This window comes from Gavia stellata, chromosome 2, assembly GCF_030936135.1.
Source record: "Gavia stellata isolate bGavSte3 chromosome 2, bGavSte3.hap2, whole genome shotgun sequence".
NCBI lineage: Eukaryota > Metazoa > Chordata > Aves > Gaviiformes > Gaviidae > Gavia > Gavia stellata.
The window spans coordinates 106,928,127-106,944,752 of NC_082595.1; the positions used below are offsets into that span (position 1 = coordinate 106,928,127).

Consider the following 16,626-nt stretch of genomic DNA (forward strand, 5'->3'; position numbering starts at 1 on the left):
CGCTTACCTGGTGTTGTTTTTCTTCATAACACCTAACAGTATGGAGGAAAAGCAAGGGCTGAGGATATCTATATTCCTCCTTTCATCAGCTACATTATCCGTATAGCCTACAGTTCGGGACAATCTGTAATGCTCTCCATTATATCCCCTACAATACGACTTTCCGGGGCAGTCTCAGTCCTGTTTGGAAGTATCTTTGCCCTCTGGAAGCCTCTCTGCTGAATGCAGTATTAGGAGATGATTTTGTACCTTTTAAGTGCCCATTCCCTGTGAATGGTTAGCTGTGGCTGTCTCAGTGTGAGCGCTGAGAAAATTATCCGTAACGAAATCCCTCTTCACACTCAAGAGCAGTGGGTTTTTCTCTTGAAGTTGTTAATGCTTATTAATGTTACAGCAAATTTTGATACTGCATCCAAGTGAAAACATAATTATATATAAAAATAATTTCATGCTTTTGAACTAGAACTTACTTTGCAAAACTCCAGTCCTGAATCACTAGATTCTAGTGATCTACCATTCTGTTAAACAACTGAGTTTCATCCAGAGACCTTTGGAGTCAAAATAATGCATTTTCATAAGGTAAAGGAGAGCTGCTGTAGCTCATGGCTATGGCAGATTCATAATGTCTGGGGATGGATGTAGAGCAAGCTATCCAAAATGTGCCAGTTAAAAGGAGTGAAAAGTTTTCTGGCCTAGGTTTTGCCATCCCATCCCATTTCTTGGGACATTCAGGCTGTACGCCTGTTGTATTACTTGATGTCTTTTGTTCTATGCCCTGGAGTGTGGGACGATTTTTAAGAGGGAACAAAATCACAGTTCCTCCATCAAACCAACAGGTCTTGAGGCACCATCCGTCTCTGGAGTTGAGAGAAAATATCTGCTCACCCAACCCTGGCATGAGGCTAATGAGAAGAGCTTTGTACATCCTTGCATGTCTTGTGCATCTAGGGAGGGGAACATGCAGTCTGACCCCAAATATCTGAGACAATTCCCTTTTGATTTTTCTGAAGATCAAACAAGAACTTGATAGTGACACATTGTAATTCAGAAGGAAATTAAAATTATTGGATTGATTCCTTGCATTTGTTAACTTGTTAAATGAGTAGCATGTCGAAGCTACCAGCGTGCAATAACTGCAGTGGCAAATTACCCGTAATTCAGAACTGCCCCCAGAAGATATATTTTCATAACCCGTTCAAAGATGCTGGTTTAGTACCTGGTTGCTGCTTAGTTGTGTTTTTTTATACAATTAAGCAGTTAAATAATTCCCAGCTAAAATCATAGCCCCAAATACCATTTACTGCAGCTGCACCGAGATTTTCCTTCTTCTTTTCATCCATAATGGAAGTGTATTCACAACACGAAAAATGTTACCTGTGTCATGTAAAACTTGTAATGCCCCGCTCTCATGGCATGAGCTGGGTGGCAGCACCCAGCGACGCTGGGGATGGATGCGCTCTGTGCCCTGATCCTTCTTGGTAACTTAGCGGTCTGCTGGAGAACTCCACGATAGAATTACATTCTGGATGCTTGGCCTCTGAGTCACCCCCTCGGGACAAATCTTTGCTGGAAGTGAAGCTTGGATCAGGCTTGTGAAAGCTGATAGTGCGTCAGAGTTCACCTACAATAGAGGTCTTACGTGGAGATGTGTCAGTTCCTTTTCTGAAGCTACCCTCTTCTTTTATTAATGGGATGACATACTCATATTCATTTATATATCTCATAAACCTCAAACTATAATGGCTTGGCTTATGAAGAGTTCATAATTCAGTGTCTAATATTCTTGTACGTAACTCAAAGCCTCTGCTACTTCTGACTTGTGAGAAAATGATAGGCCAAACTAAGAGACTCATTCTTTGCGGTAAAATGAGAGTGTACTAATTATTTATCAGTATCTTACCCTTAATTTGGCTGAAGAAAGAGCTGATTTCATAACACAAAACAGAGCCGTGTAGACAATAATAACCATTATAGTCAAAAAGGTTCCACCCAGATGTAAGTGATAAGTCAGTTTTATAAGGCAGCAACGCAGTAAATGCATGAATAGATTCCTGAAGTAGTACATATATATATATATATATATTTCCTCCTACTCGTTGCCTCCTATAATGTTTATCTTAAATCAAGCTTTCAGAATCTATTTTAAAACCCACAGTATTTATAATAACAAGGACTCTGTTTTGCTTGGTCTCTTCTAGGGGTTCCATAGGGAGATTTTTGAAAATCAGAGTTTTTTTGAGGTGGGCTGGGTTATTCTCTCTGTGGATACCTACAAGCACAGCTGGAATACCAGATGTGTGGTATTCACACTACAGCTTCTGTAGCCTCTGAGCACCCCGTATCAAGTCCTGGGGTAGGGGATGAGTGCAAGGTGGTGCCTCATGGGTGAAAGCGGATGGGGAAGGGACCTTCCAGGGGCACTGCTGCCCAGAAGCATCTTGAACCAGATGGGCTCTGGCCCATTCCTGCAGTAGTTTGTATCTGGGTCAAGATGGAAATGGCTTCAGGGTATCTTAGCTCCCTTTCGCTGTATCGCACAGTTTACTTTCTGCTTTGCTGAGCCTCAGCACAATAATCTTCGTCTTGCGAACTAATTGTAATACACCACTAAAGCCAGATGGTGATTGGGAAGGAAGGATTTAAATGTTTTGACACGTTGAGTCTCTACTGAAATTGCTGCATCTAGAGTTTAACTTTCAGAAGTGTAAGGCATGCACAACTTCTGAAGTGGGAGATGATACGTGCATAGAAATCGGGCACTAAAGTCACAGATTTCTATTACTTAATAATTACGGTAGGATTTGTCTGACCGTTATAATGTCTTTATCTGAGCTTGTTACCCTGGGCTCCCTTTATTACCAGTGGAAAAAAGTAGGCACTTCTAGGGCACATTTTTTCATTCTAAAATAGACATCTAAATAGGTCACATGCATCACATTTTATAAGTGCCATTATCTTCAATGCTGATTTTATTTAAACATTTTGGTTTAGTATTAGCGGTATTACCTACTCGCTGACCTTATAGCTGGCAGTATTTTCTCTTCCAGAGCTGATATATACGCTCCTTATAATTTGTTTAAAGTACTTGCTTATATCTAAACAGTGTTTTCAATGAGGCTGGAGCTACAGGTAACCTCAGTCAAGATGACCCACTTCCCGTTGTTTCCAGGAGCCTTCATTAAAGGGAAATTACATCGTCGCATGAGGTGCTAAAGCAAAACATTTTTTCAGCAAAAACAAAAGCTTACAATCATGTAGTTGATAATATGTTATTTAGGGATGCATTTTAGAGATACGGTGACTATACTTATGTTTTTGGCAGACTATTGTAACTGTAATATATAATTACAATGCAATGATTCTTTTTGCTACACATAAGTACACTTCGCCCATGTCCTTGGAAGTTTGCCTGTAAGCCTAAGAATAATTATACTATAAATGTTTGGTAATTAATGTACCTAGTCCAAAAATCGCATGTAAAAATTTGAAATCAAAGGAGTAATAACGTTTAATTCTCTTATAGTTAACCTTCCAGTTATTTGAATGAGTGCTAATTAGATCTGAAAACCATAAGCACACCTTTACCCTAATTATAATGTTGATTATCTTGTAATTACAGTTGCAACAGCATAATGAGATTTACTTGTTAACCGTTTCAGCGCTTCATGGAGTGCACGGGAAACAGCGGTTGTGGGAAATTCCCTTAGAGCTTACCCAAAGAGCCACGGAGACATTGGCTGCTACTGCTCTGGACCTGTGTCAAATGCCTAGAGGTCATGGAGGGAATTAAAGATCATCACGAAAGCACACAGCTAAGAGCACTTTCAGGAAAGGCGAGTGTTTGATCGTGTCAAAGCCATCCCCAAAAGGCCTCTCCGTGTCAGAAGGGGAAGGTAAAATTGCTGGTGTCTGGCAATGCAAGCTGCCGACAGCCTGCGAGCTGGAGCTGCAGCAGTCCCGAAACAGGAGCAGAGGGCAGCAGGGGCAGAGGTGAAGGAAGGGACTTTCCAAGGGCAGGAGGGCAGGAAGGTAGCCAGTCCCTCCAGGCGATGATGGCAACGAAGAGGAGGTCCCGCCCGACCCCTTTGCCTTTGCCCGCTCTCCTCTCCTGTGCCAGCACTCCTTCCTCCGTGCCTTTTAGCTGTGTCAGGCCTTTCTGTTGTGTGCCACCTCTCGCTTAGGGTTGCTGTGTGGTGACCTCTGAGTCACGCGAGGAATGCAGGGCGAAGGAAGGGAGTACAGATGACGACAGTATGTCAATAGCAGGCTGAAGCCCTTGGAAGTTTTCTTCCATACTCCACCCCAGCATATCATCACTCTCCTGTTCCCCCTGCTACAGTCACCACCCCAAGGGACACACTGAGAAATAGTTATGGGACCCCAAGATTTTATTTTCCCAGGGCCCTGAAGCTTTTCGTTCTCCTGCGTAACCCCATTCCTGTTCCTTTGCTCCTGAACCCTACTAGGAGTGGTGGCACCATGGGTGCTTTTCTCACCTAAGAATATTCAGTTTCGGCTTCTGTACCGCTTTACACCACACACAGGGGTTTTCGCCAAGGCAGAGCTCTGCTTTTCTGGACGCTCCTTGCACCGATGCAACAGCCAATGCACAGGGTGAAGAAATTAGGCTCTTTTTTCTTTACCATTCTTAGCAATAACAATATTAGGATCTTGAACAGCTAGAAGCAGGACAAATACCCTTCAGAAAAGAAGGCAAAACCATCACCATTGCTTAAAGCAATGAAACCAGCCTGCTGCAGACCCTCCCTCTTCCCCTGTCACTGGTGCTCCCAGCCGCGGAGTAAGGGAGGGAACAACAGAAATGCTGAAAATGGGGAAGAGCAGAACTATTTGCTCAGAGACTGATCCTGCCGTAGGTACCAGGAGCTTGTCTCCTCCCCTGTGAGTTAACCCCACCCTCTTTTTTTATGCTCTGGGCTATTTTGGGCAGGCGGTGAGAACTGCAGCTCTGACAGATGAGGATACTGTACCAGAGCACAGCAGCACTTGTTGCTCTGAAGAGCTACGCAGTCGTAACAGGGACTGCTTCTCTGCTGCCTGCCTTTTTTTTTATAATTATTATTTATTTATTAAGCTGCAAACTTGTTTTCTCGGCTGGTTTCAAGCTTTATCATTACAAATGATGTTTTAAGAGCTTTGTGAGAGCTGTTCGGAAGGGAAACCTACCTGCTGTGCAGTTGAAACCTCCTTTTGCCACTTAATAGCAGGAGATCAGCTGGTAGCCTTGGGGGTGAAAAATGACAGACTCTGTTCCGACTAATGGGGAAGGAAAGGACCCTGAAATTGAGCTCTTTGTAAAGGTAAGTTGCGCTGTGAACTGGACACTGGTGTGACTCTCGGATCAGCGCGGCTTCTACTGAATAATCAAACTTTAATTTTCTGGCGCTGAGCAGAAGCGGTGCTTTGACAGCCTGTTATCTCTTGCACACACATTCACACTGCTTTCTTCTCCGTGACATTAGAATTAGGTAATGTTGCAGAGGGAGAGTCAGAGTTCCTGTATTTTATTGTTATTTCTCTCCTCCTGAGTTTGTCCTGTTATTCTTAGCCTGCTGCCTGCAATGTACTGTGTCCTAACTTTAGACTGCCAGGTTTTTCACTAAGTATCCTGACTTCCTTCTCCATTTTTGGGAAGAGAGCGTGAAGAGCTGAGGGGTACCATGATTTTGTACCTCGGTAGAGGCTGCCAGGTCTGAAACACTAACGGATTATAAATCAAAAAGGATTGAGATAAGCTGGCAGTCTTCGATTATTTCCTGCAATACTTTTTTTTTCTAAAAAAATGAAAACTAAATTAGTTTTTACTCTCAGTTACCTCAGCCTGAAGCTCATTCTGATTTTATACAAGGGTGACTGAGAAAACTGAGAAACTGATTTAATGAAAATACAGAAAAATAAGTACACCTGTTATATGGTAGGATTTCAGAATGTTTCAAATTGGGTATGTCTGTTGGTCTTGGGCTATGAAAGTCTTACCATTAAAATCAGTGGCACAGTTCAAACCCCTTACACATACACCCTTATTAATAGCAAACTATGGAGAGGTTATGGAGAGGCTCATCTTGAGGGCGCTCACGGGACACGTGCAGAATACCCAAGGGATCAGGCCAAGCCAGCACGGGTTCATGAAAGGCAGGTCCTGCTTGACCAACCTGATCTCCTTCTATGACCAGGTGACCCGCCTAGTGGACGAGGGGAAGGCTGTTGATGTTGTTTGCCTGGACTTCAGTAAAGCCTTTGACACTGTTCCCCACAGTATTCTCCTAGAGAAGCTGGCGGCCCGTGGTTTAGACAGGTACACTCTTCGCTGGGTAAAAAACTGGCTGGATGGCCGAGCCCAGAGAGTTGTAGTGAATGGGGTGAAATCCAGCTGGCGGCCGGTCACAAGCGGAGTCCCCCAGGGCTCAGTTTTGGGACCAGTCTTGTTTAATGTCTTCATTGATGATCTGGATGAGGGGATAGAGTGCACCCTCAGCAAGTTTGCAGACGACACCAAGTTGGGAGGGAGTGTTGATCTGCTTGAGGGTAGGAAGGCTCTGCAGAGGGTTCTGGACAGGCTGGATCGATGGGCTGAGGCCAACCGGATGAAGTTCAATAAGGCCAAGTGCCGGGTTCTACACTTTGGCCACAACAACCCCAGGCAACGCTACAGGCTTGGGGATGAGTGGCTGGAAAGCTCCCCCGCAGAAAAGGACCTGGGGGTGTTGATCGACACCCGGCTGAATATGAGCCAGCAGTGTGCCCAGGTGGCCAAGAAGGCCAACGGCATCCTGGCTTGTATCAGAAATGGTGTGGCCAGCAGGAGCAGGGAGGTAATCATGCCTCTGTACTCGGCGCTGGTGAGGCCGCACCTCGAATACTGTGTTCAGTTTTGGGCCCCTCACTACAAGAAAGACATGGAGGTGCTGGAGCGTGTCCAGAGAAGGGCGACGAAGCTGGTGAGGGGTCTGGAGCACAAGTCTGATGAGGAGCGGCTGAGGGAGCTGGGGTTGTTCAGTCTGGAGAAGAGGAGGCTGAGGGGAGACCTTATCGCTCTCTACAACTACCTGAAAGGGGGTTGCAGAGAGGTGGGTGTTGGTCTCTTCTCCCAAGTGACTAGTGACAGGACAAGAGGAAATGGCCTCAAGTTGCGCCAGGGGAGGTTCAGGCTAGATATTAGGAAAAAGTACTTTACCGAGAGAGTAGTGAAACATTGGAATAGGCTGCCCAGGGAGGTGGTAGAGTCACCCTCCCTGGAGGTCTTCAAGGAGCGTGTGGATGTGGCATTGTGGGATGTAGCTTGATGGACATGGTGCTGTGTGGTGTTGGGTGGGTTGGTTTTTGGTGTGTTGTGCCTTGTTGTTGTTGTGTGGTGGTTGGCTTGCGTGGGTTGTTTGTGTGGTGTTTTTTTGTTTTTTTTTTTTTTGTTTTTCAGGTTGGACTTGATGATCTTACAGGTCTTTTCCAACCGTAGTGATTCTATGATTCTATGATTCTATAAACTACATGCAAACTCTGTCCCAGTGAAGAGCTCAGATTTTTTGATGTTCAGAGCATGTTTCAAAGCCCCTAGGTACATCGAGGCTGAAGTCCACTATGGCCATACAAAATGCAGGTGTTTGGTCTCTCTGAGCCTAAACCATCCCTGTAAATCAATAGGATTATTATTAATATGTGGGAGTTATATCAGGCCCTTTGCAAACAGAGTACTGAATGATTGGGAAAGCAAATTCCAGCCCCTCCCTTCTGTCAAGTTGAGGGTATGTAACTGTTTTGTACTCCCTGATGGGTATTTTGGGCTGTAAGTTGAAATGTCAGCCACGTCCATGATGCTTATACATCTTCCAAAACCAGTCAGTTCAGGTGCAGCCTTTCTGACGGAGCCAGCACCGAGGTGTTTTTCCCTAGCAAACTGATTTTACAAGAATTCCTGGTTCTTAACTGCCCAATAGAGCTTAATATACTAAAAGGGACCTGCATGGGTCCATACATGCTGATAATCTTCCCTCTACAAGGAGTTTCTACCAAAGTGAGTTTAATGGGGATGTTTGTGGGCTAAAAAACAGGTTAGTGGGATTTTTTGGTTCTCTGTCATCACAAATGTATTCTGGAATGCAAACCTTTAGCTACTGATACATTTTAGTGCCCACACTATTTTACTGAGGCTGATAGGGATGTTTGTGATATATAGTGCTTTGACCGCATCAGCTGTTAAAGTGAAGGTCATTGCCCAGATTCATTGTGCGAAGTTCTGGATCCGTAAGTTACTGAAAGAAATTTGCACTGCATTCAATTGAGCCATGCCATCACCTGAAGATTTATAACTCCAGAAAGAACATTTTTAGTAATGTGACTTCCTGCATAATGCATGTTACAGAATTGCATAGGGACTCTTACATAAAACTCATAATTTGCAGAGCTGGAGCAAAAGAATTAATTGGTATCTTCCTGGAGACTTTCCATTTAGGTTGAAAAATTGCAGTTCTTGATGTTTTGGAAAGGTGCCATTAATTTATTCAAAAGTCTAAAAAGTTATATAGTAAAGCATGTAACCAGAGAATTAAATTATACAGCTCAGAAGTTGAAAATTAAAAAGAGAAGAACATCCAAACAAGAGATGAGCTAGAAGTTGAAAAATAGGAGGATATAAGAGAAATATGAACTGGTGAAAACTCTTCTGGAGCATGAAATTTGAAAGACTAGGATATTAGTAAGAGGAGATAAACAGGAAGGCTGATCCAGGATAGAATCTGCAAAGGAGAAGGCACTTAACTCTGTCTGTTTTAAGGCTGGAAAGAAGAAGAGAAAGGTGGCAACTTCTGGATGAGTATGAGATACTGGGACAAGTGGCAAATCTAAATATACTAGACCACACTTCAGGCAAGTTCTAACAGCAGGAGATGTTGAGGTCAATGAGCATTTCATCGCTTGATTTTTGTGGCGCTAATATTTCACTTGAGGAAAAAAGTTCTGCTCCGCATCCCTGAATGAACACACAGCCGGAAAATGCAGAGATCAGTGAGAAAAATGTAGGGCAGTAGATGTGGCCTGGAGAAAACTGTATCTTCCACAGGCATAAATAAAGCAGAAAGGGCTGTTTCCCACCAGCCATAGAGTCTCTAATAACAGCAGTTTCTGTCTCAGGTTAAAAAAAGAAAGATGTTACACAATTGCTCTATTTCCTTTTTCTATTTAACAACCAGGAGAGTCGGAGCCTTAGAAAGACAAGTGAAGAGGTGATTGTAAACAAAAGAGCCGTGCTGTAACTTAATGCAGGTTAGCTATCTCCTGAGCTACGCAGGCGGGCTGGCTGGGCACTGCCAGGACATGGCTAGCTGAACTGCTACAGCACAGACAGGTTAAGCGGTTATCACACTTATTTGTTATCATCCCCATTCATTTTACTCTTCTTCTAATGGTTCCCTAACCTGGATCTGTGAGATATTTTTTTGTGAACAAGTGTTTGTTCTTGCAAGATGCTTATTTGAGAGTAAACGCCCCCAAATCTGGGGCAGGACACAAGCAGACTAATGGTGAGAAGAGGCAGAGCCGAGGAGCGGTGAGGTCCGCCGGGGAGATGGTGCCGCCTCAATCAGATCTGCAGCTGGTGTAAGCAGGCCTTTTGTGAAGACTGAAACTCTCCGTCGGCAATTCCCTCTCTAAACTTGTTTGACAAGGAATTGGAAGAGGCTGCCAGAGAAAAAGGCTTGATGTGCGGTAGCGCGAGACGCTGGCAGCAGCAGCTTCGGGGAAGTGAGCATCAGGAGGTTGCGCTTGCTCTGTGCTTAACCCAGCTTGTTGTAACTCAGGGTAATTTTCATTCTTTGTGTGCTGGAGACGCAAAGTGCTTCTGTATAAATGACACCCTGATGGAAGGTATATTTAGCTTTTCCTGGCAGTCTTGCACCTGTATACTTGAACATAATGACTGAACTGAAATGGTGCTCTTTTTATGTGTAGTAATACAGACTATTAAAATCCATACATGAGGATCACAGACCTTTTATGGCTTCTTTCTGCTTGCAGTGGAAACAGGTGTTTGGACGCACATTCCTTGCATTTCAGAATTAGAGTAGTGCCTAATATACAGAAAGTTAATTTGAAGGGAGGTACGTTGTATACATGGAAAACAAAACACGATACTAACAAGACTGTCTATTTACATTGCTCAGAATGAGCACAGTCTAGAAAGCAAACAAACCATACAAATGGTCCAAAGTCCATTTCATTTGAAAAATCTTCCTGCTTTAGAAGCACTCTATAACAAGATATATGTTAATCCATATTTCTGACGATGAAAAGATGGTAGTATCATCATGGTAGTAGGAGACTCCGTAGTGAGCTGGCAGACAGTTATTTCTGGAAGGAGTCATTGTTGTGGTATTGAGTGATTAATATTCTGGGTATGTTCATCAGCTCAGGTGTGCAAGAGCTTTTGCTTAAAAGGTGTCTTTGCTTCACAAAGTGTTCAACTGCAGTCACACCAAACACCCATCTAGAGAAAACGTGAAGGTGCTTGCAAATGTAAGAAGCAAGAGAGACCTCTCAAGGGGCCTGAGCTTCCGCACTCACTAGTCAGACATCGAACATGTGCCAGGTGAAGGCATAAAGGCATAAAATGCACCAAACACTCTCAGCCTGCTCCTCTCATTCGGAGCTGAGCGTTGTGCGTGACCAGGCACAGTGATGGTGTATTTGCAACGTCTCAGGGATGCGGTACCAGCCGAGGTAAGGTTCAAGGACTAACAGCATCAAAGTATTTGTAGAGCCCCTTGCAGTCAATTCTTGTTAGAGGGTTATGACAAAGAGAAGAGGTCAGTCCTGGTACGCTCCAAGTCTCCTGGAGCAGCAGACAAACATGCAAGGAACCTGTGAACCCTTTGTCATCTCCAACGGTTTCATTTAGGAGAGTTTTAGGTGTCTGTTAGGAGTATGTTTAAAAGTGATGGCAAGACTTGGCACCAAACTTACTACCCCTGAATGAATCGGTCAGAGAGCCTGGCTCTCTAGGACAAAGCAGTCATCCTGGTGATCTAGTGTGCTCTGTCAAAAGCCCAGGAGTCGCTTCTCATGGGAGGGTGTAGCTGCCCTTCTCCTCTCCTTTGGACAGAATTATCCCTGAAATTGTCCCAGGGAGGTGCAAGATTTTTATGCACTTTGGGATTTCCTTTTGTGCATTTTTAAAAAGTTATCTCTACCAAAGGGTGATTTCAAACTAACCCTGGTTTGGATTTTGGTGAACGGCTGCAATGTCGCCTTGAAGGGAGATAGATATAAATAAAAATGTTACTCGTGGCACAATCATTCCCCGCTATTATGGCTTTTGTGGTTTTAAGGTAAGAGAGTCACTCTGATAAGAAAACTGATTTCAGTTTCAGAATTTCAGGGTTATCAAAACTAATAATGGCTTTACAAACTGGGAGAGAGCATTTGACAGAACCTTTTAACCCATTATAGTGATACAGGCTCTGTAATTTATTTGATTCGTAGACTGCCCTTGAGAAGTATTTTGATGATGAGTAGAAATCACAACCAGATCTGGAAGGTACAAAGTTTGTTTCTGTTTCTGGAGAAGTGTGGGTATTTTACTGGGTATTACGAACTCAGCTTTTGGCTTCCGTACAAGATCGTTGCTATGTTGAGCGAAACTTTCTAGGTAAAGAGGAAATAATAAAGAGAGCAAAGCACAAGGAAGAACAATGATACTGAAACATCTGGTTCAACCTGTCTGGTGCTTCAAGACCGACAATAACATTTTTTTGGATCCTTGGTCATGTGGTTGGCCAAGCCTTTCACGTTTCGAGAGGGACGTAGCCACCCTACGAAGCAGACACATACAGCGCGTGCAGTCTCTGACAGGTTTCAGCTGTCATCCTGGAAGTGGCGTGAGCACAGGGTTTTATTATGGATCTTGCAGTTGTCATCCATTCGGAGCTGTCAAGCAGATGATGGGCACCATGGTTCATGTTTCTTCCAAACTTAATTTGGTGAGGCAGTGAATGATCAGCAGCCTAAGTCTCCTCTTCTAGTGTACTGGCCTTGTGCATTGGTATTAAGGTTACCAAATTTACAAGGTTTACTGGTAGTCTGGACACCAGAATACACACTGGAAGGAAAATAGTTTCACTAGGTTTGTTTAAACATCTATAAACATGTTTGATAAGCTCCATGCAGGGGGACTCAGGTTTTTCAGTGTAACTCTGGCTCGGTTCCTATCTTGCTTAGATATTTTCAAATCAGGAGTGACTGGGTTGAAGCCCATAGAGTTTATATGTATATAAATGGGCACAAGAAGAGAGTCAGGTCTCCTAAATTTGAATCGCAAATTAGTAGTAACTCCACTACAGACCCAGTTAGATCGGGGAAATGCTATCTGGCCTGACAGTTACTTCTCTGGTCTTTTTATTAAGCGTTTTCAATAAAATAATAAAAAGAAAACTCAAGGGAAAAACATCTGTCTTGGCAAGATCTAATTTTGCTTTAATCTTATATTGGTAAAAGAAAATAATTCAATAAATTAACAAATAGATGCCCAGAAATTTTTAAAATTACAAGTTGTTTGGTTTTCCTTGTGGTGAAGGAAAAACACTACTTTGAAGAAGCTTTAGCCTGAGTTACACAACCCAGAGTCTGTATGTCTGCGTGTCTGTTTTCTCTCTGAGCATTTGCAGGTTTTGTTTTGCATCGAGACGAGTTCCTCATTGGTGGGAATATCAGAGACGAGCAGTGAACAGTTCAAGCAGGCCAAATTTACAAAAGGACTTGGCAGGGATATAATCACTATCCCCGCCACCTTGAACCTAGTCTGGAATGCTTTTAGGATTGCTTGGGAAACTGGATCTCAAGTTAAGGAGGGATTTTCAACCACGTCTCCTTCTGCCTAAGTTCATGATCTAATCATCAGTTTATGGCTAAAGGTGAATGACACCCTTATCTGCCACAGTTTGTTTTTTTTTCCTCATACAAGTGGCTGTGATTACCTGCTTTTTATTGAACTTGATGGCATCAATATATATGTTAATTGTGACCAAAACATCTGATTAAAATTAAACATATTCAAATGCTTTGTTGAATATGCATAGACTGTATTTCTTAAAATGTCTTTACAAATTGGATCCATAATTCGAACGGATGAGACTTCAGAAGCATTCAGGATGGGTCATATCCCATGGCCATAAAAGCCAGTCAGGTTTGTACTGCTGAGTTCGGTGGCAGCAGAGTTAGACCAGCTTAAGTGTGCTTGAGATCTTGTTTAAACTCCGCCTACTAACTCCTTCCTTTGTTCCAGCTTTCCTGGGCCACATAGTCAAATCAGGTAAATACAGTGGTTTAATTCTACCATGAAGAACTGGTGATAGTCATAATTGTTACTGCTTGTACTTAGAGACAGCCATCAGTATGCTTTGGGGGCTCTATGTTTAGCTGCAGATCACTCTTTTTCCATCTCTGGCAGCACACGTCTCGTCAGGCTCACAGGTTGTTGTGTCATGGTCCAGCGATGACAGGGAAGCTCCAGTAAGTGTCCCCAGGAAACTTTTATCGGCAATATATGGCTCTGCTGCGGCTATTCCAGAGCAGCAAATGTCACGGAGATCGTTTGACATAGCATCCCAAAAATATACAGGGATCCTTTCCAAGAGAGCCGGTAGGAAGTACGTCTGCCTTTGCTCCCGAGTTTGATGTTAGTATCAGTTCACCAGGCTATGTCAAATATATTTTGATGGAAGGCTGTGTAAGGATTGTTTAGGATAACATATTGATCATTACAGCAACAATATTACTTAGTCCTTGTATGACATATAATTTTTCAAAATCTGGCAGATACCAGCAAAATAATCCCAGCAATGCTGCAAAGAGGTAACATAAACACTGGTATTTCCAGCCAAGAGCTCCGGTAGAAGATTTTTCACATTAGTCTTTCTTGATAGAGTCAGATATTAAAGGGCTGTGAGTTTGTGTGTTAGTTTTATACATGAATAAAAGAAGGTTTCAGTGATACTTTTTTTTTCCCAGCAAAGGCTGAGTCAAAGTCCTAGGGAGAATCAGTTGGCATAAGGAAAGGTTTGGTTTTGTGCTGGATTCGTACCGTATTCAAATCTATAAATCTTACTGGAACTAGAAAATCAGCAGGTACCTAAAGTGCTGTAGGAGGTACTTTGACAATAGCTTCAAGTGGTTTGTTTGACACAGTAAAGTTTAACACCGACAAAGTCCAGAATAGATCCTTATGCCCCTTGCTCTCCCCATTTGTTTGCACTTCTTCTGTACTGCTGACATGCAGTAAAACTCATCTAGATGCGATAACAATGATATATATGTACATCTGGAGTTACGAGTTAAAAAAACCTTTGATTTTCGTAGCTCTGATGTGTTTAATCAGCATCAAGTATTCCTGGCATAATTTTTTATATTAGACTTAAGAGTTGGAAATTATTAGACTGGAACAAAAGTAATTCAAAATGTATTCAGTTGTGTTTTGAAGATCCAAACCTGGTAATTTTATCTGATAATACCTAAAGGTAGAACTTTCTGTGACTGATTACATTTACAGCATGTCATTGCTGTTTGCTACGCAACTTGATTGCAAGTTCACACATAAATGTAGAACAGGTCCATAGGATGTTTTCTCTGACTGTGTTAAATTAAATGATTCTTTGTAAATGAGTATTATTCTGTCCCTCTCAATAATAATTTCATAACTTATCTTTTAGAATGTTTCTGATTTCACCCTTCTATAAGTATCCTTTTTTAATGGTGGTGTTCGCTGTCTGACATAGATCTCCCATGATACAACACAGATTCCTCTTTGATTCGGCGACCCTGGTGTACCACAGAAATTGCGTGGCTACAGTGTCGTAAGAGAAGATGTGCTAGAAAAGCGACTGGGACAGGAAGCACCTGAGATACAGTTCTGTAACATGCCACAGCAAAGTTTTGCTCTGTTAAAATGGCCCCAAGTGTTGTCAAAATCCAAATCAACACATTTTCTACTTTCCACTCAGTGTTTCAGCTCTTTATCTTAATACTGAGCAACAGCCACAGCTCCCACCAGGTGGAAACTCTGATTATTTATTTTTTTTTGTCCAGCTCTAATCAAAATATGAAAAGGTCCTGCCATGCAAATTCTGCAACATGTTAAGCTCAGTAATATTGCTGGGTTACCACCCATGTTCTTGGGAGGCTTTATTTACTTTTTTGCTCTTCTGCCTCCTTCAGTGACCTTAGGCAGGATATTCAGGCTCTCCTCACCTTGATAAAACGCTGATACTAGTCCTTCTCCACCAGATGTGGATGCATTGTGGGAGCAGGGAACATTCTTCACTCTTATCCTCAGCATGGCATCCTGAACATGGCTTAAAACAGAAGAGAAATATATGATGGGATCAGGTCTCTGATAGAAATCCGTCTCCTGACAAAGTTTATTGAAAATCTCGATTTCCTGGACATAAAAGAAATCAAACCAGAGGAAACTGGACATTTGTCTGCTCTCAGGTACAGGCTGTTGGGTGCTTTATTAAGTGTCTGGACATGAGCTCTAGCCCGGAGCTTGTGCAGCTGTGTTAGCTGTGCCCAGCGGGCAGCGGTGCGGTGTGGAGCTCAGTTTGAGCTGCCTCCCGCAGCAGTTGAGCCAAAGCTCCTTTCTGCTGGCACCCTGTCCACTTTTTCCTGCCCTCCTTTTTCCTTCTCAGGGTCTTGTATCTTCTGTAGTGCCTTCTTTTTCAACTTCTCAGTTTTTTCTGCTTGTTCTCACAGGCATTCAGGCTCATAAATTTATACCAGTATCCTAATCCCCATGATTTCTATGTTGGTCCCCAGGTCCCCTGGGTCAACTTCTGCCTAAGAGGTATTGTGTATCTGGAGCTCGGTTGCTTCTCCAATTTTTTTCCCACACACCTGATTGCCAGAAGACATTGAAATAGCTCCTTTATATGTATTTCTGGCAACTCTGCAAAAAATGAGATAAAGCAGTAATTGAAATGTATTTCAGGAGGGTTGTGCTGTAATAACTTACTAATGCCTCTGTAGAACAGTAGAAGTCGAACCTATCCCTGCTATAGCTACTTTGGCATAAATGACATTATGTTAAGGATGAAGTCGCTCAAATAGTGACAGTTTGCTCTTCTAAATCCTCATTCTTGATAGTCACTAATTTTGTGTGCAGAGCAGGTGACAGAAACCCGTGGCATTTACCTGTGTGTGCTTGATGCAAAATGTAATAAGAAGCCTAATATTCAAGGCCGAGGCTGATTTTCATTTACTTTAAATTCTATAAAACTTGAATTTCACACATTTAAAACTTGCAAAGATTATATATGGGAATAGTAATTTTTTTTCCCCTCCCAAGCTGTAAAAAAGCCGCTTCTTGACTATTGTTGTTGATTCTCTTGCATTTGTTGATTTCCTCTGGACTAAGAAAAAAATGTCATGACTCAATTCTCCATTCACCAATATTTCAGTTGTTAATACCTGTTCATGATACTGGGAATGGAGTTTATGCACAGGAGGAAGTTTGCTTGATTTAGGTATGGCTTTAGTTTCCCTTTCTGTTAACCATGAAGACGCCAAAACAGATATAAAATTTTCTAACTTCTGCTGCTAATAAAGACATATAAATATAATGCGTGA

The 16,626-nt window shown here is 42.6% G+C and overlaps 1 protein-coding gene across 2 annotated transcripts in view; it reads left to right on the top strand.

Annotated features, from left to right (window-relative positions):
* The window catches only part of CLIC5 (chloride intracellular channel 5), a 77,814-nt gene that overhangs the window by 17,689 nt on the left and 43,499 nt on the right, over positions 1–16,626 (top strand). The window contains exon 1 of one of the 2 annotated variants that reach the window (XM_059827803.1): positions 5,054–5,321. The exons of the other annotated variant lie outside the window; for it this stretch is intronic. Coding sequence (XP_059683786.1) covers positions 5,259–5,321 — 63 coding nt within the window. The 5' untranslated portion in view covers positions 5,054–5,258. Of the gene's footprint in view, positions 1–5,053; positions 5,322–16,626 lie in introns of those variants that run through there. 2 annotated transcript variants of the gene reach the window in all.